The 24870-nt window shown below is 42.9% G+C and overlaps 1 protein-coding gene across 1 annotated transcript in view; it reads left to right on the forward strand.

Moving 5' to 3' along the window:
* Window positions 1-24870, forward strand: part of FAM120A (family with sequence similarity 120 member A) — a 134076-nt gene that overhangs the window by 90953 nt on the left and 18253 nt on the right. The window contains exons 10-15 of the mRNA XM_082265481.1: window positions 5197-5371; window positions 10411-10660; window positions 17760-17874; window positions 18149-18358; window positions 20464-20647; window positions 21690-21828. Coding sequence (XP_082121607.1) covers window positions 5197-5371; window positions 10411-10660; window positions 17760-17874; window positions 18149-18358; window positions 20464-20647; window positions 21690-21828 — 1073 coding nt within the window. The remainder of the gene's footprint in view (window positions 1-5196; window positions 5372-10410; window positions 10661-17759; window positions 17875-18148; window positions 18359-20463; window positions 20648-21689; window positions 21829-24870) is intronic.

Here is a 24870-nt window from a genome sequence, read left to right on the forward strand (position 1 = left end):
CAGGGATAGCAGCAACAATAGGAGTGGCCAAATTAACAGTTTGGTACATTTTGAGGAAAGAATGCACTGGTGAGCTCAGCAACATAAGGCCTGGAAATCCATGGAAGACAATAGTGGTGGATGATCGCAGGATCCTCTAGAAAAACCCATTCACAACATCCAGACAAGTAGAGGACACTCTCCAGGAAGTGGGCGTATCATTGTCAAAGTTTACAGTCAAGAGAAGACTTCACGAGAGCAAATACAGAGGGTTCACCACAAGGTGCAAAGCATTCGTAAGCCTGAAGAATAGAAAAGTCAGATTAGACTTTGCAAAAAAACATCTAAAAAAAAAAAAAAAAGCCAGACCAGTTCTAGAAAAGCATTCTTTGGATGGATTAGACTAAGATTTATATGTGAAAATAAATGTAATACAAGTATTACCCACAGCGCATGTCCTGGAAGGGGGATAGTTAAATTCCTGTAGAGGATGGTGTATTAAATCAAAATATTTAGTGTTACAAAAATGTGTTGTAGGGGAAAAACAATTACATATCAAATTGGCATCAATAATAAATGACATGTGAAAAAACATGCATACAAAAACTTCTAAAATTTTCCCAAAGTTCATAGGGTGGACAAAATAAAAATAGATTGGTGAAATACAGTGATGAGTGTCCAAATAATCCAAAGCAAATGGCAGCAGTGATGGTGTCCAAAAACGGTCAGTGCAGTCATGGTGTCACCCTCCGTGCTGCTGCAATATAGTGTAGGTAGTTAAAACTCACCAGACGGTGTTGACCCCCAATGCGTTATGACAAGTGGGTCAGTAGAGCTTTAAATGGATGTCCAGCGGGGTCCCATCCGTCCGCGCCTAGGTGGTCCTGTTTGCTCCTAGTGGTAGATGTAGTGAGGCAAAAAAAACGTACTCCTCATAGTGTAGTGTGAATAAAAATTGGTATTTATTTAAAAAAATCATATAACAAGTACGGCAAATAAATTAAAATTATACAAAAACGTTGGTGGTACAGCTAAATAAGCTATTATGGTGGAAATTGTTCAAAACGCACTGCTGGGGAAGCCGGCTGTGGACGCCAAAGACAGTCCGCTCGCCTATAGCACGGAGCTTCCCGATGGTATGCGGTTTGCGTTCCAGGTACCACTAGAATGAGCCTACGTGCGTCTCAGCTTGACGTGTTTCAGCATCAATGTGTCACGACTTCAGAAGCTGTAGCGTTTCTGAAGACGTCACACATTGATGACGAAACGCGTCAAGCTGAGACGCACGTAGCCTCATTCTAGTAGTACCTGGAACGCAAACCGCATACAATCTGGAAGCTCCGCGCTATAGGCTAGCGGACTGTCTTTGGCGTCCACAGCCGGCTTCCCCAGCAGTGCGTTTTGAACGATTTCCACCATAATGGCTTATTTAGCTGTACCACCAACGTTTTTGTATCATTTTAATCTATTTGCCGTACTTGTTATATATTTTTTTTTTTACATAAATACCAATTTTTATTCATACTACACTATGAGGAGTGCATTTTTTTTTTTTTTTGCCTCACTACATCGACCACTAGGAGCAACCAGGACCACCCGGGAGCGGACGGATGGGACCCCGCTGGACATCGATTTAAAGCTCTACTGACCCACTTGTCGTAAGGCATTGGGGGTCAACACCGTCTGGTGAGTTTTAACTACCTACACTATATTGCAGCAGCATATTACACCACCACTGCACTGACCATTTTTGAACACCATCACTGCAGCCATTTGCTGTGGATTATTTGGACACTCATCACTGTATTTCACCAATCTATTTTTATTTTGCCCACCCTATGAACTTTGGGAAAATTTAGAAGTTTTTGTATGCATGTTTTTTCACCATATTTCATTTATTATTGATGACAATTTGATATATAATTAACTTTTGCTATTTGATTGCACAGTTACTACATGCACTGTTTAAAGCACTCTGTATGGATATATGCTGTAATGATATACTGTATGTCATTTAGCCAATAGGGATAGATAGCTGAGAGGCCATCCAGCACGGCTCTAAGAGCAATTGTTTTTCCCCTACAACACATTTTTGTAACACTAAATACTTTGATTCAATACACCACCCTCTACAGGAATTTACCTATTCCCCCTCCCAGGACATGCGCTGTGGGTAATACTTGTATTACATTTATTTTCATTGCACACCCCTGTGGTTTGTTCACAGCAGCAATCCTTGAGTCACATATTGAATTATTTTATTCATACTCTAATTTCTTGGCGCAAATGTTGTATCACTATTTTAAGATTTATCTGTACCAGAATGACGAGTAGAAAAAAGTGTGGAGAAGGCTTGGAACATCTCATGATCCAAAGCACACAACGTCATCTGTGAAACATGGAGGCAGTGTGAAGGCATTGGCATGCATGGCTTCCAGTGGCACTGGGTCATTGGTGTTTATTGATGATGTGACTGAAGCAGCCAGATGACTTTTGCAGTGTTTAGAGATAAACGGTCATCCCAGATTCAGCCAAATGCAGCAAAGTTGATTGGATGGCGCTTTAAAGTACAGATGGACAGTGATCCAAAACACACTGCAAAAGCATCCCAGGAGCTTTTGAAGAAAAAAGTGGGATATTCTGCAATGGCTGAGTCAATCGCCTGATCTTAACCCAGTTGAGCATGCATTTCACTTGCTGAAGGCAAAAGGTAGAAAAACCCACAAACAAAGAACAGCTGAAGACAGCTGCAGTTAGAGCCAGGCAAAGCATCAAAAAGGAGGAAACCCAGTCTTTAGTAATATCCATGGGTTCCAGACTTCAGGCAGTCATTGCCAGTAAAGGTTTGTCAATAAAATATTAATAATGAACATTTTAACTGATTACATTCGAACCCCTGAAAATGGAGGGCCTGTGTATAAAAATGGTTGCAGTTCCTAAAAATTGTACTTGATATTTATGTTCAACCGCTTGAATTAAAGCTGAAAGTCTGCACTTTAAATTATTTTGGATTGTTTTGTTTTAATTTTATTCTGGTGACATACAGAGCCAAAAGTATGAAAATTGTGCCTGTGTCCAAGTATATATGGACCAAACTGTATCTGTTGAGATGCATAGGGCCTTTTGACTTTGATCCTGGCATGCGCAAACAGTTAATGATTAAGGATTAATTCATTTATTCTTAAAATGTAGCTGTCCTTTTTTGTTCTGCCCTTGATGCTGTTTTTCTTTATGCTAATGGTGCCCGGATTGCGTGCTTGCCTCAATGCAGGAGATTCTGGGTTGCGGTGGAGGGACTTTTTTTTTTTTTTTTATTCATTACTAGAATTCTCTGTGGACAATCAGTCTACCTCCCTCTTAAGCAAGAAGATCTTGAGACCTGAAGTGTTATGCTTCATCTGCTCAGCAATTTGCAGAAAAGACACACCTGTTTTTGCAAGTAGGAGGCTGTTTGCTTTGCTGGTTCCCTTACTGGTATATCGTGCAGTTGGAAAGCTTGGGCTTTTCCTTTAAACCTTTGGATCAGGCATCTTTTATATCTGCCCTGTCTTGTATTACTGCACCTCTAGTCCATCTTTCCAGAATTATTTAGGTTCCTGCACCCTGGAATTGGATTCATACCCTGGTAGAAATGTATCCTTGATGATGCATTTGCTCCCACGCTTTCCGCAGTAGAGACCCTTTATCTCTCCTCCACTGAACTTCATTTGTAGATTACAAGATCTTCACCGCTGGAAAAATGAACCTCCTTGTTTTGAGACTGACCCCTTAGGTTGGTCTGTTAAGTGTGACATGACATTCATGCCCTTGCTATACTCAAACTATTGCTTTCAGATATGCCTTTATCTGACATTCCGCAGCTCAAACAACGAGGGTCCTGCACACAAGTGGCCATTCCTTGGTTCTCTCAGTGGCTGTTGCCCACCTCTGTTGGGATGGACATTTTGGATGTCCCAAATGTTAGACTTATACATTCATGTCAGAGAAGGGCAAAGCTGATGTGTGGAAACCATGCGTGTCTCAGTCCCAAAAATATTGCATAGAAACAAAAGATGAGGGCCCAAGGGACTTTAACGTGACATACACAAAATTTGTAAAATCACATTAGTTTATTGTAAAAAATACATAATGTTACACACAACAAAGATGATCATTAGCAAAAAAAACATTAAACATTTCCATTGCATATATATTTTTGTTAGTCTAAGCATCAACAATATCAGTCAGTGCTAGATGAATCTCGGCGCATTTTGCAAAGACACAATTTCGCTTCTTCAGGAGAGAAGCACAGATATCTATAAGCAAAAACATTGTGAACATGAAGCAAAGACCCAAACACAAGGAAAAAATAGAAAATATCAAAATTTGGGGGGGAATATGCCTTAAGATGTAGCAGTAGCCTGTAAATTATAGATACTCAAGGTCCACTTGTCAGGACCCTACTGTTTTCACATGTCCACATATCTGGACTATCAAGGGAAAATGCGTTGAAGCGGGAAAAAAAATAAGTTCCTCCCAAATCTCCAGGAGTTGGGGGGAGAGGGATACCAGGCCAACAGGACACACAGTGCAAGCGACGCTCCAGATAGCAAGGCCAAAAGATGGAAAAGGGCCTAGACCTAAACTACAGTTGAAATTAATAAAGTCATAGAAAAAAGAAAAGGAAAAAAATTGGCAAATACCAGCACACCAAAATAGTGCCAAACACCTTCAAAATGGAAGATGTGGGCAGAGGTAGACTAAAAAGAATATTCGGTGGGAATAAACATACAGGGGTGAACAAACGTTGCACAGGTGGTGTATGGGATAGAAAAGGCATCAAATTGAAGTAAAAATAAACCAATCAATAGGTGCTAGGATGAAACAGACCTGAACTGATGATTAGATAAATAAGAAACGCCAGAGGAAAAAATAAATTGTCCCACACACAGGGCAATACTAAAAATAACACCATCTTGACTTTAGATACATCTTAGTTTATTTTTGCATAGTTTTCCAGAAAAAAAGCTTGCACTAGATTGAACTGCTGCAGGGGTATCATCCCATCAATCTATGTGTTTCCAATTGTCCCAGTTTATTGCCCAGTTCCTCCCAGGTTGGAATTCTACTTCTGTATTGCTGTGATCCTTTTGCACATAAAATGTATGAATATTCTTAGTTGTAGGATATATTAGTGCTGTCAATTTCGTCTTGTTAATAATGTATTGATTTATTTAGGGAGAGATAAAAATTCCTGTTACCATTGAAGATGAAGTGAACAAGGACCTTCCTCCAGCTGCTATCCTCTACAGACCAGTGCGCCAGTATGTCTACGGGGTCCTGTTCAGCCTGGCAGAGTGCAGAAAGAAAGCAGAGCGGCTTGCTTTTAGAAAGAACCGGATGCCCCCTGAATGTAAGTCCAGTCAGTTGTAGATCTTTTCTCTTTCCCTCCAATAATGCATGTTTTTTTTTTTGTGACTGTGACCACTTTATTTAAAAGATACTTTAGCAAACCTATCTACAATGGCTGCATGAATTAGGTTTGAATCGGCTACACCGAGGAGGTGAAAGGACCGATGCAAGAAAGATCTATGCTCATTTAGTATATGTACAGTGGGGAGAAGAATTTTTTGATTCCCCTGCAGATTTTGTAAGTTTGCCCACTTACAAAGAAATGCAGGGTCTATAATTTTTAAATGATAGAATATCAACCAAAAATCCAAAAAAAAAAAATGCTAATGTTAAAAAATTGAGTTGCAGTTCAGTAAGTAAAATAGGTATGCTGAAAGACCCACTTTGACGCAGTGGTGGGCTTGAGCACGATATGGCCGTATGGTGGGACTAAACCCCCATTTTTATTTATGGATTGTCTCCATATTTAATAGTCATTTCTTTTGCATGGTTGCGCTATTCTTTTTTAATATACATGACCCATCTTCAGTGTTCTGGCTGAGGGAAGAAGGTTTTCATCCCAGTACATGGAAGATGGGTCGTGATGGGTTTTCCAGCATGACAATGACCCAAAACGTACCGCCAAGGCAACAAAGGAGTGGCTCAAAAAGATGCCCATTAGGGTCATGGAGTGGCCTACTCAGTCTCCAGACTTTAATCCTATAGAAAATGTATGGAGGGAGCTGAAACTTCAAGTTGCCAAGAGACAGCCAAGAAACCTTAAGGATTTAGAGAAGATCTGTAAAGAAGAGTGGACAAAAATCCCTTGTGAGATGGGTCACCCAACTACAAAAAAACTCTTACCTCTGTGCTTGCCAACAAGTGTTTCTCCACCATGTACTAAGTCATGTTTTGCTTTGGGGTCAAATACTTATTTTACTCACTGAACTGCAACTTTATATATAGCATTTGTTTTATGTGTTATTTTTTTTTCTGGATTTTTGGTTAATCTGTATCATTTTAAAATACACCTATGATAAAAATGATAGACTCTTAATTTCTTTGTAAGTGGGCAAACTTACAAAATTTGAAGGGGATCAAATTAATTTTTCTCCCCACTGTAAGCCCTAAGTGACCTTCTCTTATTTCTCCATTGTAGTCTGTTTAACTATAACAATAAAAGTACTTTGTTATACTTTTTTTTTTTTATGATTATTATTTAGGTGCACAAAAAAAGGTTGCTCTTTTCAGAAATTCATGTGTTTGCTGGATAATTGCTGGATAATTCCTATGTTATTTCAAAGAGACTATTTGGCTCACCTATTTCTTATCTTGGGGGCTACAAGTCAATAGGTACCTATACTTTGGAGACAAAGACAGTGGAATGTACATAGTAGCATAAGGCTCCTTTCGCATAGGGTGGACTCGGTTCCGATCGGCAGGGGATCTGCTCACTGATACCCTGCTGATCATAGCAGGCGGATGACAGGCTTGTATCTGGTCAGTTTTTGCAGAGCAGACCCACTCAGAGCCTGTTCTTTATGGGCGGCCGGGTGTAAATGGACTCCCCTGTCCGTTTACACCCAACTATATCTGATCCGCCTACACGGAGGACGACTGATTCCCCTCCATTGGTTTTTAGCGTATGGGATCAGAGCTAGGCGGGTGTAAATGGCAGAAGTCTATTTTCACCCACCAGTCCAGAGGGATGAATGGACTGTCCGATCAGGTTTGCCTGAAAAACTGACCTGATCGGAACAGACATGTGATAGGGGCAGCGCAAAAGCCACTCAGTCCACAGAAATTCTGCCTTTTGTCTGCCCACAAGAGGAAAACAGCTAAAGTGTTCCATAAGGCCCCTTTCACACGGGCCATCTGATCCGCCTGTCAGTTTTTCAGGCAGACCTGATAGGATTCTCCATTCATCCCTATGGGGCATCTCCACTGACACCCACTGCTATCCGATCCTGTCTGTGAAATCCGGACGGATGGAAACCCTATTTTCCATCTGTCTGGAGGATCGGATGAGAACGGACAGGCGGAGTCCGTTCTCATCCGATCTCCCCATAGAGGACAACGGGGATCTGACGGCTCCGTCATCCGCCTGCTCAGCGGGGATAGGCGGATCAATCCCCCGCTTAGCAGAATGGACTCCGTCGGGCGCCCATGTGAAAGGGGCCTAAGGGGTATTTCAAGGAATAAAACATGGAGAAATGTACATCTATCGTAGAAATGTACTGCATGCGTGTTTTTTATTTTTGCGCCTTGGCATAATCTTTATAAAAGATTATCAGGATTTGTGTTACTGCCTTTAGTGTGAAAGATCATTTTATGGTCAATAATAAAAAAAAAAAGCTTCGGTTACGGTTATTGACTGGTTTTAAATGGCTTGTTTGACACATGCTATTACCAGAAGAGACTTGTTCTCAGCAGTTCCCAGGCAGTGCTCAGCTGCCTTAACATTGAGGCTACACGCTGCGCACCCTCTAACCCAGGGGTGCCTTGGCGAAATGCCTAAAAAATGTCCAAAACTTGTATACAAGTGGATGAAGCCTGCCTTTTTAGTTGCAGAAAGCCACAGGTTTTTATTGTGCACCATTACAACCTTCCAGCTGCTGGCATCCTAACAACCAATGATGTCCTCGTTTCATGAGGAGGACATCGGGGGCCTACACAGCACCCTTGTTTATTTGCTTTCTTGTTTTCTTTGGGAGAATAAATCACCTCTAATGTTGGGTGTTCTACATGTGTGGATGTTGCTGCATTTATATAAAACTATTTAGTTTTTTACTTTTTAAAATGGGGTGCCTCAAGTGAAAAGTGAAGGCAGAATAAAGACCGAGTGGTCCATCGAGTCTGCCCTGTTTTTTTTTTTTTTTCCCCTCCATGTTTTGTATTTTTTTTTTTTTCCTTCTTTTTTGACGAAGTATAGATCTAGGTGTCTCAAACATGTTTGAAGCCATTTACTGTTGACTGTCTCACTACCTGTGCTGGAAGTTTTTTCCAAGCATCAACTACCCTTTCAGTAAAATAATACTTTCTAAGATTAACTGGAGGAAAGATCAAAGTTAGTTTTGAGGTCATGTCCCTGCGTGCTTGATTTTGGTTTCATATTGAAGAAACTGGCCTCCTGAACCTTATTTACCCCCTTGATTGTTTTTAAAGTTTTCAGTCATGTCTCCCCTTTCTCTTCTTTCCTCCAGACTGGATATATTAAGATCCTGAAGTCTCTCCTGATAGGTTTTATCCCCAAAACCTTTAACCATTTTTGTTGCCTGTCTGAGGTCTCACTGAAGATCTATAAAGGGAATCCGAACCTCCTTCCTCCTGCTGGTGATCCCTCTAGTGATGCATCCTAGAATTCTATTTGCTTTCCCCACTGCCTGGTCACACTGTTTGCTCATTTTGCAATCATCTGAAATAAGTACACCCAAATCTTTTTCTTTTGTAGTGCTGGCCAACACTGTTCCCCTAATGTTGTACTCTCTCTTAGGGGATTTTTCCCCCCTAGGTGCATTATTTTACATTTAGAAACATTGAACTGCTATTACCACTACTTTAACCAATCGTCCAACAATGCCAAATGTTCCATGTTAGACACCTTTCAGGGATAGCAAACATTTTATACACCTTTCTCTTAGCAAAAAAGACACAACTTGCCTAACAAACTTTTTTTTTTTTTTTTAACAAACCATGTTCCTTTTTTGAAACAAAGGCATGCTACATAACCAATAGAATGGAAGTAGTTATAGTACATTATACACTGACAATGGTAAGAGAAGCAAAGTGTTCATAACAGAAAACAATTACGTACACCACATAAAAAACTTGCGAGGATAACCGTGCCCAATCTTCAATAGCCCAACAAACCATTAGTTATATCACTTACATATAGAATAAATGAGCAGGACCCAGTACAAAGCCTAGTGGTAGACCACTAGTGACTTCTCTCTATTCTGAGTAAACTCCTTTTACAACCACACTCTGGTATCTATCCTTTAGCCAGCTGCATATCCACTGAACCACCCAAGGGGTAAATCCTAGCTTGTACAACTTTAGTATTAGATCATTATGTGGAACTGTATGAAATGCCTTGCTGAAATCAAGATATGCTATGTCTACAGCACCACCCTGGTCCTAAACGTTAACAATATAGTCAAAAAATTCTGCCCTAAGTAAAGCCGTTCTGCTTTAGGTCCAGCAAGTTGTGTGTTTCTAAGTGATCATTGATCCTTCTTTTCAAGAGTGATTCCATTAACTTGATTACAACCGATGGTAAATGTCCAGCAAGAATACCTAAGTGGCTAATAGTGGCACTTTCATTAAACTAATTGATTGTGAGGGGTGCTTAGCCCTGAAGTTGGGCCCCTCCGTAATTAAGTACTAGCATGAAGCCACACAAAATAAAAGACATCTTTATCTTTTAACAGATTATCTTCTTTGTTACCATTTCTACTTCCAATGTGTAAAGACAGTTGATAAAGGAATCTGCTTTTAAAAATATAATTATGGCATACAATATCTCTCATCAAAAGACTGAAGCATAATAAAGTCCCACCCCAACTGCTCTCGACACCTCTCTCTCTCGTCCATTTTCCCTTTCTTCTCAGTTTATTCTTGGCAATTTATTTTATTACGAAATCAGTTTACAAGTTGTTACTTTTAATGAGACACAGTTCATGCGAAATGTCCTATCTAATTCACTATGAGCTCTCCTTCTCCCCTGTTTAGGTAGGGGTAGGGTAAATGGTAATTGGGGTCACCAATTGCTACCCATGGTTTACATATACTACTCTTACTATCTATATCACCGAAGCCATGATATGATGTTCATTACTGTTGCTATTGTTATTGTGACGGACATTGCCCCGTCTATATTTGTTGTGATACACCACCGATGACTTGATGTACATGTGTTTTTCTTTATTGAAATGTATGTTTTCTATTACTGTTCAAAACTGAAATAAACAGATTGAGTTGGAAAAAAATAAATATAATTTTGAATATTATGACAGATCAGAGTTGCACCCAATATTCATTTTACATTTCATTTTGTCATAGATTACCCAGTCATTATTAAGGAGTGGGCAGCCTATAAGGGAAAGTCCCCTCAGACGCCAGAGCTGGTGGAAGCCCTTGCCTTTCGGGAATGGACCTGTCCTAATCTAAAGAAGCTGTGGTTGGGCAAAGCAGTTGAGGACAAGAACCGAAGGATGAGAGCTTTTTTGGCCTGTATGAGATCTGACACACCAGCCATGCTTAATCCTGCTAATGTCCCCACTCATCTTATGGTGCTCTGCTGTGTATTACGGTGAGTGACTTCCTTTTGTATTCCTTAAGATAATACACTTGGTGTATGTGCAAAAAAAAAAAAAAAAATGATGGTTGTTCATTGGTATTGCCAGGGATTTTGTAGAAAATTCATGGACACACCTGGAGTAAAGCTTTTCTTTCACATCCATTTAAGGCTTGCGCACAAGTATGCAGAAATTGGAAAAGTTCTGCACTAGAAAAAAGCCCATTTCCACAAGGGCACATAGTAAACCATTGCTTTGCCCTGTTCACACGAACACAGGTGACAGTGGTGGAAAATTGCTGTGTGCAACATTTTCTGCTCTGTAGCCCTCTTTCACCCTCTCACCGCTTGTGTTTCTTGCAGTGTAAAAATGCTAGGCACTGCCCCCTAAAGCCATCCAAGAAGGACACCTGCCTGAACATGAAAACATTTTCCAATGTGGCTAATGAGAACCAGCCATGGGGGACATTGGAGGGTCAATAACTGTTGGGTTATACTGCTTCCTACAAGAGAATTGTCAAACAAAAAGAAAATGTGGGTCAGCCCTGGATAACCCATTACAGCCCAGCATGCCTCTGTTGTTTGCTGGTGTCCTAAGAGGATAGATGTATTTTTCTCAACTCTTGACAAGTCTAACCATGATTTTATTTTTATTTTTTTAAACATTTAATCAACAACCTGACCTCATCACTGCTTGAACTGGTATAGCAGTCATCCCCTTAGCTTGACTTTGGAGTGCCGTACCCAGTGCCAAATGCAGCACTAAGCTAACCTGGAATGTGACCTTCAGGCACTTTTCAGACCTCTGTGTACTGGTGAAAGCTAGCCGGGGAACACTCTCCAGAGCCATGGCATTGCCTCAGTGCTTGCATTGTCTCTGAAGACGCTGTTGAGTAAGGCAATTGGACAGGAGCATGGGGAGCTATCTCACTATTTTACATTTTCTAATTTCCCATTGCTGCCGGCTTTGCCACAGAAGGTTTAGCATGAAGGGATTTAGCTCTGACATCATCCACTCTGTGAAGTGTCCTGCGCATGATCCTTTCTTTCTCATGTCATGTGAAACCTCAATTCGTCTGTTCCTGTTGCTCGCTTGCAATGACTTGGTCACCTCCAGCCATTTGACCCAGCAATTGGGTTTGTGAGTACCTGAGGCCTTGCTTCGTACTCTGAGCTATGTTGCATCTCCAGTTGGTTGCAACATAACATGGCTGATTCTAGGCAGAGGAGGTCTGTCCCGCTGCACTGAGTTCCCCCAGCTTAAGCTGGCCTTATACTAGTAAAAAATGTTACGAAAATTTTAATTTTAGAGAACACTCGATTTACTATTGTTAGTGGGGTTAGAATTGCGTTTGTTTTCAACACAAGCAATGAAAAATCCCAATAAAATAAATTTACGTTTCTCTTTCGTCCATTGAGAGACACAGCTCCTGACCTTCATAACCATTGGATTATACTGCCCCCTACAGGAGTAGGATACTAGGCAGAAAAAGAATCGAATGGTTCTCGGCCCAAGGCGCAGCGTCCCTCCTGGCCTACAGCCCCCCCCCCCATTTCAATAGAGAGGGGTTCTGACTGGAGTGGTGTCCTGGTATGGTGAGTAGCTGCCTCTCCCCCTCGAGGGTTTTGGGGTGGACATGGGCCCTTCCTTGGGCTGGTCGGACCCCGTGTTCCCCTCCTTCCTGTCAGGTGCCCCCCTTTCATCTGTCCCCCATCCTTAACCCCCCCTTCACTTATGCTGGGGCTGTTTGGGTGGTCTGGTCCATCTGCTAGGGTAGGGGCAGGGCGCTATACTGGCGATGGGGGGGGGGTGCACTGCCGGTAACCGGACAATCCGGGGGGGGGGGGGCGTCCTGCCTGAGTCTGTCATTGTCCTGGGTCCCTGGAAGCCCGGTGGGGTCACCATTTTGTTTTTTGTTGTAGCCTGTGTGTTTCTATCCAAGGTGGCCATGTTTGTGTAGTCCGGCGCCCATTTTGCGGTGGTTAGCCATTGAAAATAGCAATGGCCATGACAGTGGAGCCTTGTGGGCAGTGATTTCGGCTGTGGAAGGAGGGCAAGGCGTGTCCAATCCTGGACCTCAAGGCGCTGAACTGCTTTGTGCAGGTGCAGAAGTTCAGAATGGAGTCTATTCACATGGTGGTGGCGGCATCCCTGCATCAGAGGGGTTTTCTATTATCGACATCAAGGATGCTTAACTTCACATTCCGATATCTGCCGGACACCAGCACTTCCTCCGCTTTGCCGTAGAAGAGGAACATTATCAGTTTTTGGCGTTACTCTTTGGTCTCGCCTCTGGTCCTCTGGTCTTCACAAAAGTGTTAGCACCGGTGCTAGCTTTATTACGCCAATGGGGAGTCACGGTACTGGGCTTCTTGGACGACCTCCTTCTGTGAGCAGTGTCTCCTACTGCTCTGGTGGAATACCTGGAGATCACCATGCGAACTCTGCGGGAGTTTGCCTGGGTTCTGAAATTTCAGAAGTCTGCTCTGGTTCTGTCTACAAAGCTGGAATATCTGGGTCTGACTCTGGACTTCTCCTTAGCCAGAGTTCCTTTTCCTCTTGGCAAATTCCAGAAATTGCAGGCTGCAATTCATCTCCTGTTGTCCAGAAGATGGTTATCCCTCCGGACTTTTATGCTTTTCCTGGACCTGGTGTCTACCTTTTGAGGTGTTTCTGTTTGCACAGTTCCAGACGAGGTCCCTGCAAAGGGAGATTGTGGCCAAGACTGGGACAAGGCTCCGCAGTCTCTGGACAATCAGATTTGGCTGAGGGGGGTAGTGAAGAATCCCCTGATATGGTGGATTTGTTCTCTGGTGCAAATCCTTCCTCCCCTTGTATTGGATAGTGGTCACCAAGGAGGCCAGCCTGTCTGGCTGGGGAACTGTCCTCGGCAAACATTCTGCTCGGGGGATCTGGATTTTGGAAGAGTCCAGACTACCAATCAATGTTTAGGAACTCAGAGCAATCAGACTGTGTCTGGACCATTGGATGGATCGTCTTCAGGGATGCCCAGTGCGCATTCAATCGGACAATACCAAGGCTGTGGCTTATGGCAATCACCGGGGGGGGGCACAAGAAGTGTCCTGGCGGCTCTGGAGGTAGCCGGTATTCTAAGGTGGGCAGAACAGTTCATTCCAGCCCTCCCCGCCGTAGGCATTCCCAGGGTTGAAAACTGTCAGGCAGATTACCTCAGTCGGCAGGCGTTGGACCAAGGGGAGTGGTCCCTTCATCCGTAGGTGTTTCATCAGTTGTGTCTCCGGTGGAGCATCTCAGCTCAACAGAACGGTGCAGAGGTTTGCGGCTCGGTCACGGGATCCTCTGGCGGACGCCACAGACGCGCTGGTGGCCCAGTGGGGTCAGTATCGTCTGATTTACATCTTCCCACCTCTCAAGCTTCTGCCAAGACTTCTACGCAGGATCGAGGCAGAAGTAATTCCGGTCATCTTAGTGGCACCGGACTGGCCTCGCCAGGCTTGGTACGCCGATCTGGTCCAGCTAGGCGCCAACATTCCTTGGAAGCTTCCTCTCAGGGAGGATCTGCTGTCCCAAAGACCAATCTTCCATTCTTCTTTACAATCGCTGACTTTGACGGCTTGGCTGTTGAAAGCCAGGTTCTGAAAGATAGGTTTATCTGAGTCAGTGATTCCTACGCTGTTAAAAGCTAGGAAATCTACATCTAGGAAGATCTATCAGCATACGTAGAAGACGTACATTGCATGGTGTGAATCTCTTGGAGTTCATCCTCGCTCCTTCTCGGTGGCTCAGATCGTTGCCTTCCTTCAACGGAGGGTTGAAAAGAAATTGGCCTTGAGTACCATGAAGGGCCAGGTGTCGGCTTTGGCGGTCTTCTTCCAACGACCCTTGGCCACACACTCCCTGGTGCGTACCTTTATCCAGGGTGTCCGACATTTGGTTCTTCCAGTGCGGTCTCCTCCGTTGCTGCCTTTGGGACCTCAATTTGGTGCTTTCGGTCCTCCAGAAGCCTCCCTTTGAGAATCTTCAGGAGATTCCCTTGCTTACGCTTTCTCGGAAGGTGGCTTTTTTGGGTGGCTACTACCTCTTCGCGCAGGGTGTCAAAACTGGCGGCGTTCATTCACCTTACCTGGTGATTCACAGAGATAAGGTGGTTCTTCGCCCGTCTGTCGCTCCTCCCAAAGGTTGTCTCTGATTTTCATTTGAATGAAGATAGTGTGTTTCCTTCCCTGTGTCCCAGGCCTAAACATCCGAAGGAAATTGCCTTGCATGCCTTGGATGTGGTCCAGGCAACTAGGGTGTACCTGGCAGCTACGGAGTCTTTCAGGAAGTCAGACACTACAGGTCCCTCTCAAAAAATTTGCATATTGTGATAAAGTTCATTATTTTCTGTAATGTACTGATAAACATTAGACTTTCATATATTTTAGATTCATTACACACTACTGAAGAAGTGCAAGCCTTTTATTGTTTTAATATTGATGATTTTGGCATACAGCTCATTAAAACCCAAAATTCCTATCTAAAAAAATTAGCATATCATGAAAAGGTTCTCTAAACGAGCTATTAACCTAATCATCTGAATCAACTATTTAACTCTAAACAACTGCAAAAGATTCCTGAGGCTTTTAAAAACTCCCAGCCTGGTTCTTTACTCAAAACCGCAATCATGGGTAAGACTGCCGACCTGACTGCTGTCCAGAAGGCCATCATTGACACCCTCAAGCAAGAGGGTAAGACACAGAAAGAAATTTCTGAACGAATAGGCTGTTCCCAGAGTGCTGTATCAAGGTACCTCAGTGGGGAAGTCTGTGGGAAGGAAAAAGTGTGGCAGAAAACGCTGCACAACGAGAAGAGGTGACCGGACCCTGAGGAAGATTGTGGAGAAGGACCGATTCCAGACCTTGGGGGACCTGCGGAAGCAGTGGACTGAGTCTGGAGTAGAAACATCTAGAGCCACCGTGTACAGGCGTGTGCAGGAAATGGGCTACAGGTGCCGCATTCCCCAGGTCAAGCCACTTTTGAACCAGAAAAAGCGGCAGAAGCGCCTGACCTGGGCTACAGAGAAGCAGCACTGGACTGTTGCTCAGTGGTCCAAAGTACTTTTTTCGGATGAAAGCAAATTTTGCATGTCATTTGGAAATCAAGGTGCCAGAGTCTGGAGGAAGACTGGGGAGAGGGAAATGCCAAAATGCCTGAAGTCCAGTGTCAAGTACCCACAGTCAGTGATGGTCTGGGGTGCCATGTCAGCTGCTGGTGTTGGTCCACTGTGTTTTATCAAGGGCAGGGTCAATGCAGCTAGCTATCAGGAGATTTTGGAGCACTTCATGCTTCCATCTGCTGATAAGCTTTATGGAGATGAAGATTTCATTTTTCAGCACGACCTGGCACCTGCTCACAGTGCCAAAACCACTGGTAAATGGTTTACTGACCATGGTATTACTGTGCTCAATTGGCCTGCCAACTCTCCTGACCTGAACCCCATAGAGAATCTGTGGGATGCTATGAAGAGAAAGTTGAGAGACGCAAGATCCAACACTCTGGATGAGCTCAAGGCCGCTATCGAAGCATCCTGGGCCTCCATAACACCTCAGCAGTGCCACAGGCTTATTGCCTCCATGCCACGCCGCATTGAAACAGTCATTTCTGCAAAAGGATTCCCGACCAAGTATTGAGTGCATAACTGAACATAATTATTTGAAGGTTGACTTTTTTTGTATTAAAAACACTTTTTTTTTTTTATTGGTCGGATGAAATATGCTAATTTTGTGAGATGGGAATTTTGGTTTTTCATGAGCTGTATGCCAAAATCATCAATATTAAAACAATAAAAGGCTTGCACTACTTCAGTTGTGTGTAATGAATCTAAAATATATGAAAGTCTAATGTTTATCAGTACATTACAGAAAATAATGAACTTTATCACAATATGCTAATTTTTTGAGAGGGACCTGTATTTGTCTTCACGGATGGGCCTCAGAAAGGGTTGTCCTGCATCCTCTGCCACCAGTTCCAGATGGATCAGACAGATTCAGGTCTATCCCATCAAGGGTCAGGGTTTTCCTTTCCCTGTCAAGGTGAATTCTCCTCGGGCGCTTAGTGCCTCCTGGGCCTTCTGTCAGGCGTCAGTGACACAGGTTTGCAAGGCGGCCACCTGGTCGTCGGTGCACACTTTTTACAAAGTGGATGTGTTGGAATCTTGCTTCTTTTGGCTGCAAGGTTTTGTGGGCTGCTGTTTAGAGGATCTGATTCTCTTTGACGGTGTGTTCTTTTCAGATGGGCTCCAGTTGTTTTGGTTGAGCTCCTGTTGCCTGGTTGGCTACTGTTTGTTTAGCTTTGGGAATTTTTTTGCTGTTCCCACCCCTCATGTGTAACACTGCTTTGTGATGTCCCAATGGTTATGCAGATCAGGAGCTGTCTGTCAATGAATGAAAGCCGAAACGGGATTTCGACTTACCGTAAAATCCGTTCTGACACTACTTGTACCTATAGCAGGGATAGGGAGTTTACCCCCTGGGACTGCCCATAGGCTTAGTCCGATTCTTTTTCTGCCTAGTGTCCCTCTCCTGTAGGGGGCAGTATAACCCAATGGTTATGAACATCAGGAGCTGTGTCCATCAAAGAAATGGATTTTACGGTAAGTCAAAAATCCCATTTTTTGTTTGTAACATTACAAAAAGTGGAAAATTTCAAGGAGTATGAATATATTTTCAAGACACTGTATGGCCCTGGTGGATGGTGAGTCCAAAAGTCTTTTGTATGCTGCAGCCTCTGGCAAGTGTATGACATTTAACACTTCTGTGAATGTCAAAATGCCTAAATTTCCCCACCACCTGCCTTGGTTCTACTGCTGAGTCCTGTAATGACATGGAGGATAGAGCAAGGAAGCTTGCACTGTGTAGGACACAGGCACTCAACAATGCACTAAACACTCCCAGAAGTGAGTTGACTGTTGAAGACTTTGCCAGAGGCTGCAGCCCTAAAGAGGCAAAGGTGTTGACCCTCGCCACATGTCGGTAAGTATGTACGGTCTTATGGCAGGAATTGTTTGTTTTTTTTTTTTTGGTTAAGCAGCAGTCACTTTAATATCATGCATGTTGTGTCTTTTTGGCGTGTGACTCACAAACATTTGTTTTGCAGCTATATGGTGCAATGGCCAGGTATCAGAATACTTCGGCGCCAGGAGCTTGATGCCTTCCTCTCCCAGGCACTGTCACCCAAACTCTATGAGCCTGAGCAACTCCAGGAACTCAAGGTATGTATTAAATACATGTTATTGTGTAGACCCCAATATAAATGTCAGTCTAAATGCTTTAGGCTCAAAGTCTTGCCTTAAGCTGGCTTTACATTAAGAAAATTTATTTTCTTCAACCACGGATTGAAGGAAGGAAAGTCGCTTGATTTCCCCATCAATACTGTGTAATCGGGTTTACATATACTTTTAAATGTGTATTATGAAAAAATAGTTCTCATTAAAATTTCATTGATTTTGAGAATGAGCATTCTAACATGGAACTTGTGGTTTTTAGATTGAAAATTTGGACCCTAGAGGAATTCAGCTGTCTGCGTTGTTCATGAGTGGAGTGGACATGGCACTACTGGCCAATGATGCCTGTGGACAGCCTATCCCTTGGGAACACTGCTGCCCTTGGATGTATTTTGATGGAAAATTGTTTCAGTCCAAGTATATTAAAGCTACCAGGGAAAAGGCCTCACTAATTGACCTCTGCGATGGTCAGGTATGTGACCAGAACACAAGGTAAGTCATGTAATGTTCCTTTACATGCCTTGATATTTTCTATTTACCACTTGCTTACTGGGCACTTTCAGCCCCTTCCTGCCCAGGCCAATTTTCAGTGTTGCGTTCATGCAATTCTGTACCCAAATGAAATTTTTATAGTTTTTTTGAGACAGCTAGAGCTTTCTTTTGGTGGTATTTAATCACCACTGAGTTTATTTTTATTTTTTTTCTAAAAAAAAAAAAAAAGAATAAAACAAAATTAAAAAAAAAAAAAACCTTTCTTTATTTCTATTATAACATTTTTCTTCACTGAGGTGTGCTGATGAGTCTGTACTGACAGCCACTGATAGTCTGCACTGATTATCAGTGTATATGTCTGCTGTCACAGGAAATCTAGTTACCAGCTTTCCTTTCCTCACACAGGGACAGCGCTGAGGAAAGGAAATGCAGATAACCAGCATTTTTTACATGTCAGCTGTGACTGGACACAACTGATCACATGGTAAAGAGCCAATGTCCTTTTTTCTTTACCCTGATCAATGATTTGCTGCGTTCCGGGGAAATGGCTCACCACTGATCGCTGAGCTGTGCACCCCCGGGGGCGCGCATGAGCTACGTGACCCAGAGGATGTTATATGATGTCTACCCAGAAGGAGGAGAGTCCCACTTTTCTGTCAATCTGCTATAGGCTGGGTGGGAACTGGTTAAAAACCTAGATCCCCCCCCCCCTCCTTGCTTGCAACCCCTCCAGGTATTGGCATAGAGAGCTTTAAGTACAAAGAATAATATCTGGGTGAATTAAAGTGTTCTAATGGATATAAAATGGCCATATTCATGAAATTCGTACATAAAAGAATACCTGGCTTGCCATTTTTGACTGCATAGAAGAATGTGTGTTGTAGCAACGGGACTAAAAGGGCATATGTAGTGAGCAACACCAACAAACCAAATCTATCACATGAAATTCCAAATTGATGATATAAAAGTTAAAAACAACGTAGTAATAACCACATTCATGTGTTGTACCCAGGTAAAGTTGACATCTAAATACTACTATTTTTACAAAATTTGTTCACATAAGAAGTTCGACTGGGTTTGAAAGCACTCTTCTTTCTTCAGGAGCGCATGTGAACATATATGATGTGATATAAAGATAGTTCCAGTGAGTCAGCAACATGATGGAACATCAGGGGGCATGTAGTGGATCATATGTGTATGCATGTGGCACCAGTAATTACAACGATCACCCCACATTAATAGAACATGCTTAATCAGAAAGCAGTTCTATCAACCGGCGTCCACAGATACATGATCATATAACAATGGTGGAGCACACTGGGTATTGGTGAGAATTACAGCAGTGGTTTTTACATATTTTTGTGTGTCAGATGTCTAATATGAAGGCTGCTGATGTGCTTCTGAAGAAGAAAGTGTTGTCAAAACGCGTTGATTGTGTGGACCAGTTTTTTAAAAACGGGAATATTTTTTGTGAACTTTACCCGAGTACAACACATGGGTTTGGCTACTATTATGTCTTTTTTTTTTTTTTTTTTTTAACTTTTGTATTATGAATTTGGAATTTTTTGTGATATTTGTTTTGTTGGTTTTGCTCACTACATGTATGTCCTTTTACAGTCCCTTTTGCTACCATACACATTCTGTTATACATATTAGTGGGATCTGGGCGTACTAGCATGGTATCTTTTTCCACTATTTCGATACGCATTGCTTACCACCTGCAATCATTTTTGTCTGGCTCTATTTGGCTTCATTACTTTTCTAAGTCACTGACCCACAAGATCCAGTGCATGTGATTCTACTGGTCCTACTGGTGATTGTAGGGACAGAGACAGTCGTGCAGGATCATCAGTTAGAAATATTATCCGTCAACTGTAAGTTTTTTGTGGTAATGGACAGATAGGACAACTCTGCATGGTCTGCAGAATATGTTGACAGGTTTTCATTTTAGAATTTGTTTCTGGCCTTGCAATCTGCTAGTATGATTCCCGGACACCAGTCATGGTGAGCACATCTTTTGAACCTTTGTGTAATGTGACTTCCTACTGGTATTTTCTAATACATTGTTCTCTCTATTTGGCGCAGGCAGAACAAGCTGCCAAAGTAGACAAGATGAGACAAAGTATCCTAGAAGGGCTACACTTTACAAGACAGAGCCACCCACTGCCATTCCCGCCTCCACCCGCCATGCCTTTTTACCCTGCTGCTGTGTACCCGCGACCCTTTGGACCAATGCCTCCACCTCCAGGTAGAGGAAGAGGATTCTCTGGTAAGTTTTTACCAGATTTCAGCTTAATTTATATTGATTGGATATGGTTCCATTAAATTACATGTGATATTCTTTTCATCACATTTTTAAAATGGAATATGTGACTGCTGGGAAATGATTTTGTTTAATTCTTTGTCCACCACCTGCTTCTTGTCTTGATCATGCCAGGCTCTAAAGGGTGAAGCAAGTGGTGTCTAACCCTTTCGCTGCCAGAGCTATTTTAGCACGCATGCTTTAAAAAAATCATTTTAGGCCTAAAAACTTCTTCAACCCCCCCCCCCAAAACCTATATTGTCTGAAAGTAGACATGCTAAAGAATAAAATAGCGGTAGTTCCCATTTTTTATGTCACACATTACCGCAAAGGTCTAGGAAATGCAACATTTCAGTAAAAAACATTAACGTTAATATTAGGGCGTACAAACGCAATGCAATAAATGCCCATTTTTTGGAAAAAACATAAAGATGAGGTTGCACCAAGTAAAAAGCTTCCGAACATGTCAAACCTTTCAATTTGCATGTGCCCGTGAAATGGCGACACCCTATATTTTCCATAGGCGACACTTTAAAAGCCCCCTATAGGTCATCAGTTTAACGTTATGGAGAAGGTCTACTGCTAGAATTATTGCTCTCTGGCATGCACGGCGATATGTAAGGCATATCGCAATCAGTATTTTCATGCATAGGCAGAGCCTGGGATACAACCCGCAGATTGGGACAGATTTAAAGTCCAGAGCTTTTCTATAAATAATTTTCTAAAAAAAAAAAAGAAAACATTTGATTGTGAATCTGTGAGCAAATTGGGTGAAATCTTAACTTTCTCACATGCTCGCTCTCTGTAAATTCCTGCATTAGCACATGTACCTGCAGAGCCAATTCTGATGCAAAACAAAAAAAAAACCCTGTCGCATGCGTAAGTACCTTTTTTATATGTTTGGGGAAATGTTGTTGTGTTCTTCATTGTGAGCACCTGGAGCAAGATATGGATGGTTTAAGTAAGACCAATACTAGTCTGTTTCTGAATTATCTTTGCTTTTTCTAAGGTGTCCAGCCCATTCCTTCTCAGGGAGGGAAGCTTGAAATAGCTGGAACGGTGGTTGGCCAGTGGGCTGGGACTAGACGTGGACGTGGCAGAGGACATTTTCCACTTCAGGTGGTTTCTGTTGGTGGACCAACTAGAGGGTATGTACAGCAAGCCTTCTCTGCACCCTCACAGTACAAGTGCAGATCATCAAGTCTGTAATGGTGCTCACTCATTACAGTACTGTAGAGCAGTCTTTTTCATCCAGGGTGCCTTCAGGTTTCTTCAGAATGCCTACAAATATCCCAAGCATTGTATACAAGCCAGCAGATGGCTCAAGCCTGCCTTTTAGTTACACAAAGCCACAGGTTTTTATTGTACATCATTACAACCTCCTAGCCATCGGTACAACCAATGACATCATCGGTTACATAATTTTAAAGGGTGCCTTGACTAAAAAAAAAAAAAAGGTTTACAAACACTACTGTGCAGTATGACAAAGTGCAGAGCCTTAAACGCCCACTCTAACCCCCAACCAAACCTTCCCTTTCACTGGTCTAACTCTGGTAAATTTAAATCTCTGTGTTAATATGCTTAAAACCTCTTCATTTTACTGTTGACATGTGGCTTTATGCACTCCCTGTGACATTTTACACCATCTGGGTTTGTTCATAGTATTTTGCTAAAATTCATTGAACATAAGGCTTTAATGTGTTTTTTTTTTTTTTTTTTTTTATTGCAACTTTTTTATGGATTACAAAAATCTAAAATTACATAACAGAGCCTATTAGGAATCCCCAGGCTTGCAGATAGAAAACAAAAAACACATCCACACAATTAACTCAAATGGTACTTCAGTTGTCGCAGCAATCTGAGAAAAATAAAGAGAAGTAACAGATCAGCAGCAGAAGTAACTTCTGACAAATGTCCCTCACACTGCAATGCATTATGTTAGCTCATGTATGGAAAAAGCTAAATAAAAAAAGTGAACCCCACTGACATCCACATGATAGCATAACCAACTCATTATGAAGGGTTTGGTTCTGGAGAGGCAGTAGTGGAGGGAGGAATGAGCCAAATGTTCCAGACCTTAAAGAATGTTTTCGGGCAACCCCTAGACTTGTACCTGAATTTATAAAGTGGAATGGCCAAGTTAACCAGTTGATTCCAGTAATTCAAAGTAGGGGTTATGGAAGATTTCCAAGTTAAGGATAATCGCCTTGCTGGCATAGAATAAAAGAAGACCTAATAGAGTCCTGAGCACCCTTGTAGAGGCCAGGGAGTTAACCAACCCCCCAAAAAAATGTTTCTACAGTTAGTGGTATTGGGATAGTGGTTTATTGAAAAATTATAGGCGCCACGTCCCCCTAAAATACTTAAATGGCCGGACAAGTCCAAAATATATAGGTGAGGATGGCTAGATTAGCGAAGCTTCGCAAGCATCTCGAGGGAGTACAAGGATAAATCCTGTGCAATCTCTGAGGTGTAAAGTATATCCTATGAAGGACCATAAGCGGTCGCTTACTAATTGTAACATGGGTTATTAAAAAATATCCTCTAAATCCTCGCTATTTATCGCTTGAACCTCTTCATGCCATGCTGTCAGTTAATGATCTAAACCTTCATGGACAAAGGGCATTAAGGCCTTGTATATAGTAGATAACGTTTTTGTAAGAGAATCTTCCCGTTGTAAATCTAGCCCAGAGGAGGAAAGTGCCAGCAGGGACTAACCTAGTTGGACCCTGAACAAATGGCATAGCTGTGAATACCTAAATAGGTGAGAATTAGAAATGTCCTATTGTTGTTTTTAAAGGGGTTGTAAACTCATTAAAAAATATTTTTCTCTTACGTCGTCAGACAGTCGCCGCCTCTACACATTCGCCACTATGGGTTATTGACCTTTGCTCCGTAGGAGTAGCTAGGCAACAGAATATGTTAATATTAAAGCTTTTAGCATACCCCATCCCTAGGGGGTGGTCCCCTCAGTCAATACCCTCCTGCTTCCTGCAATCCTACCTCAGTTTCAATTGTCTAGCTCAGGAGTTAGCAGGCTTATCCTGTGCTGGGATTTCAGTCTCAGCCTCTATTCTCTCTCTTTGATTTTATTTGAAGTGTTTTCTCTTCTTTATTTAGCTGTTATTTTTCAGCACTAGTTTAGTTTCTTCTGATGAAGATGATCGTGCAAAGCTGGGTCTCGGGCTGGCCTCCCTGGTTATCCGGGGTTCAGGGCCAGTGGCTTCCCAGCCTGCCATCGAGCGTTCAGCTCAGGTTTCCCTGGCCTATATGAACGACCCATCCCTGTTCGCTGCAGGGATGCTGCGGTGAGGTGGCTACCTCACCGGACGCCATTTGCGGTTTCGCACCGCAGTTCCACTGCGTCCTGGCTGCGACTCTCCCTGTCCTTAGTGCAGTGGTTTGATCGCTTGTGCGGGCTCCCCACGCCATCCGGATGTTAAGTGTATTCTGTGTGGGGACCTGTCTGTTTTGGGTGTCAGTCTGGGACTGTGGGACCCTGCATGTCTGTGTAAAAACGTTGAGCTCCCTGTCAGTAATAGCTGCCTTTCTGTGGGCTGAAGAGGGGGGGGGGGCTCTCCTGCTCTGTGTAACAGGCTGAGTTTTCTGTGAGACATGCTGTATGTGACATGCTTGTGCAACATTTTTGGGCATACTGTGCGGCGACCGCTGCTGCGGTCCGCCATTTTTTTACAGCGAGCTATGGTGGCCGGTCCTGTGTGGAAAGAGCAGCGTTTTTTGGCGCCAAGCGCCGCCATTTTGGTGGCGATCGCTCAGGCCTCATGTCAGCGCTGTTCTGTATCTGCCTATGGAGCCTCAGCCAGCGGCCATGTTTGTGTAGCCTTACATAGGCTTCATAGGGGCGGTCAGTCTTGCATCACTTCCTTTTCCTCTGGGACAGCGATCGGTGCAGCAGCCTGTGTGATCTCTCCAGGTTTTACCTTTCCTTATTCCTGTATTCCTTGCCTAGTATTCCTATCCCTGTGGGGGTCAGTGTATTCAGTGAGTGCGGTGGGCTACGCTCGCCGCGATCTTAAAGGGGCAGTACTCCTTTTTTTTCTTGAGTCTACTGGGGCATGGATTCTCAGGAAAGCAAGTTTCCCCCCACCTTGGTAGGGGGCCAAGGGGCTGCTGCTTCCCCCGAGGGGGCTGATCTGGCTACTATTGTGGCTAACTTAGCTGCTCAGGTG

Source organism: Pelophylax lessonae (assembly GCF_965119305.1).
Source record: "Pelophylax lessonae genome assembly, chromosome: 8".
Classification (NCBI taxonomy): Eukaryota; Metazoa; Chordata; class Amphibia; order Anura; family Ranidae; genus Pelophylax; species Pelophylax lessonae.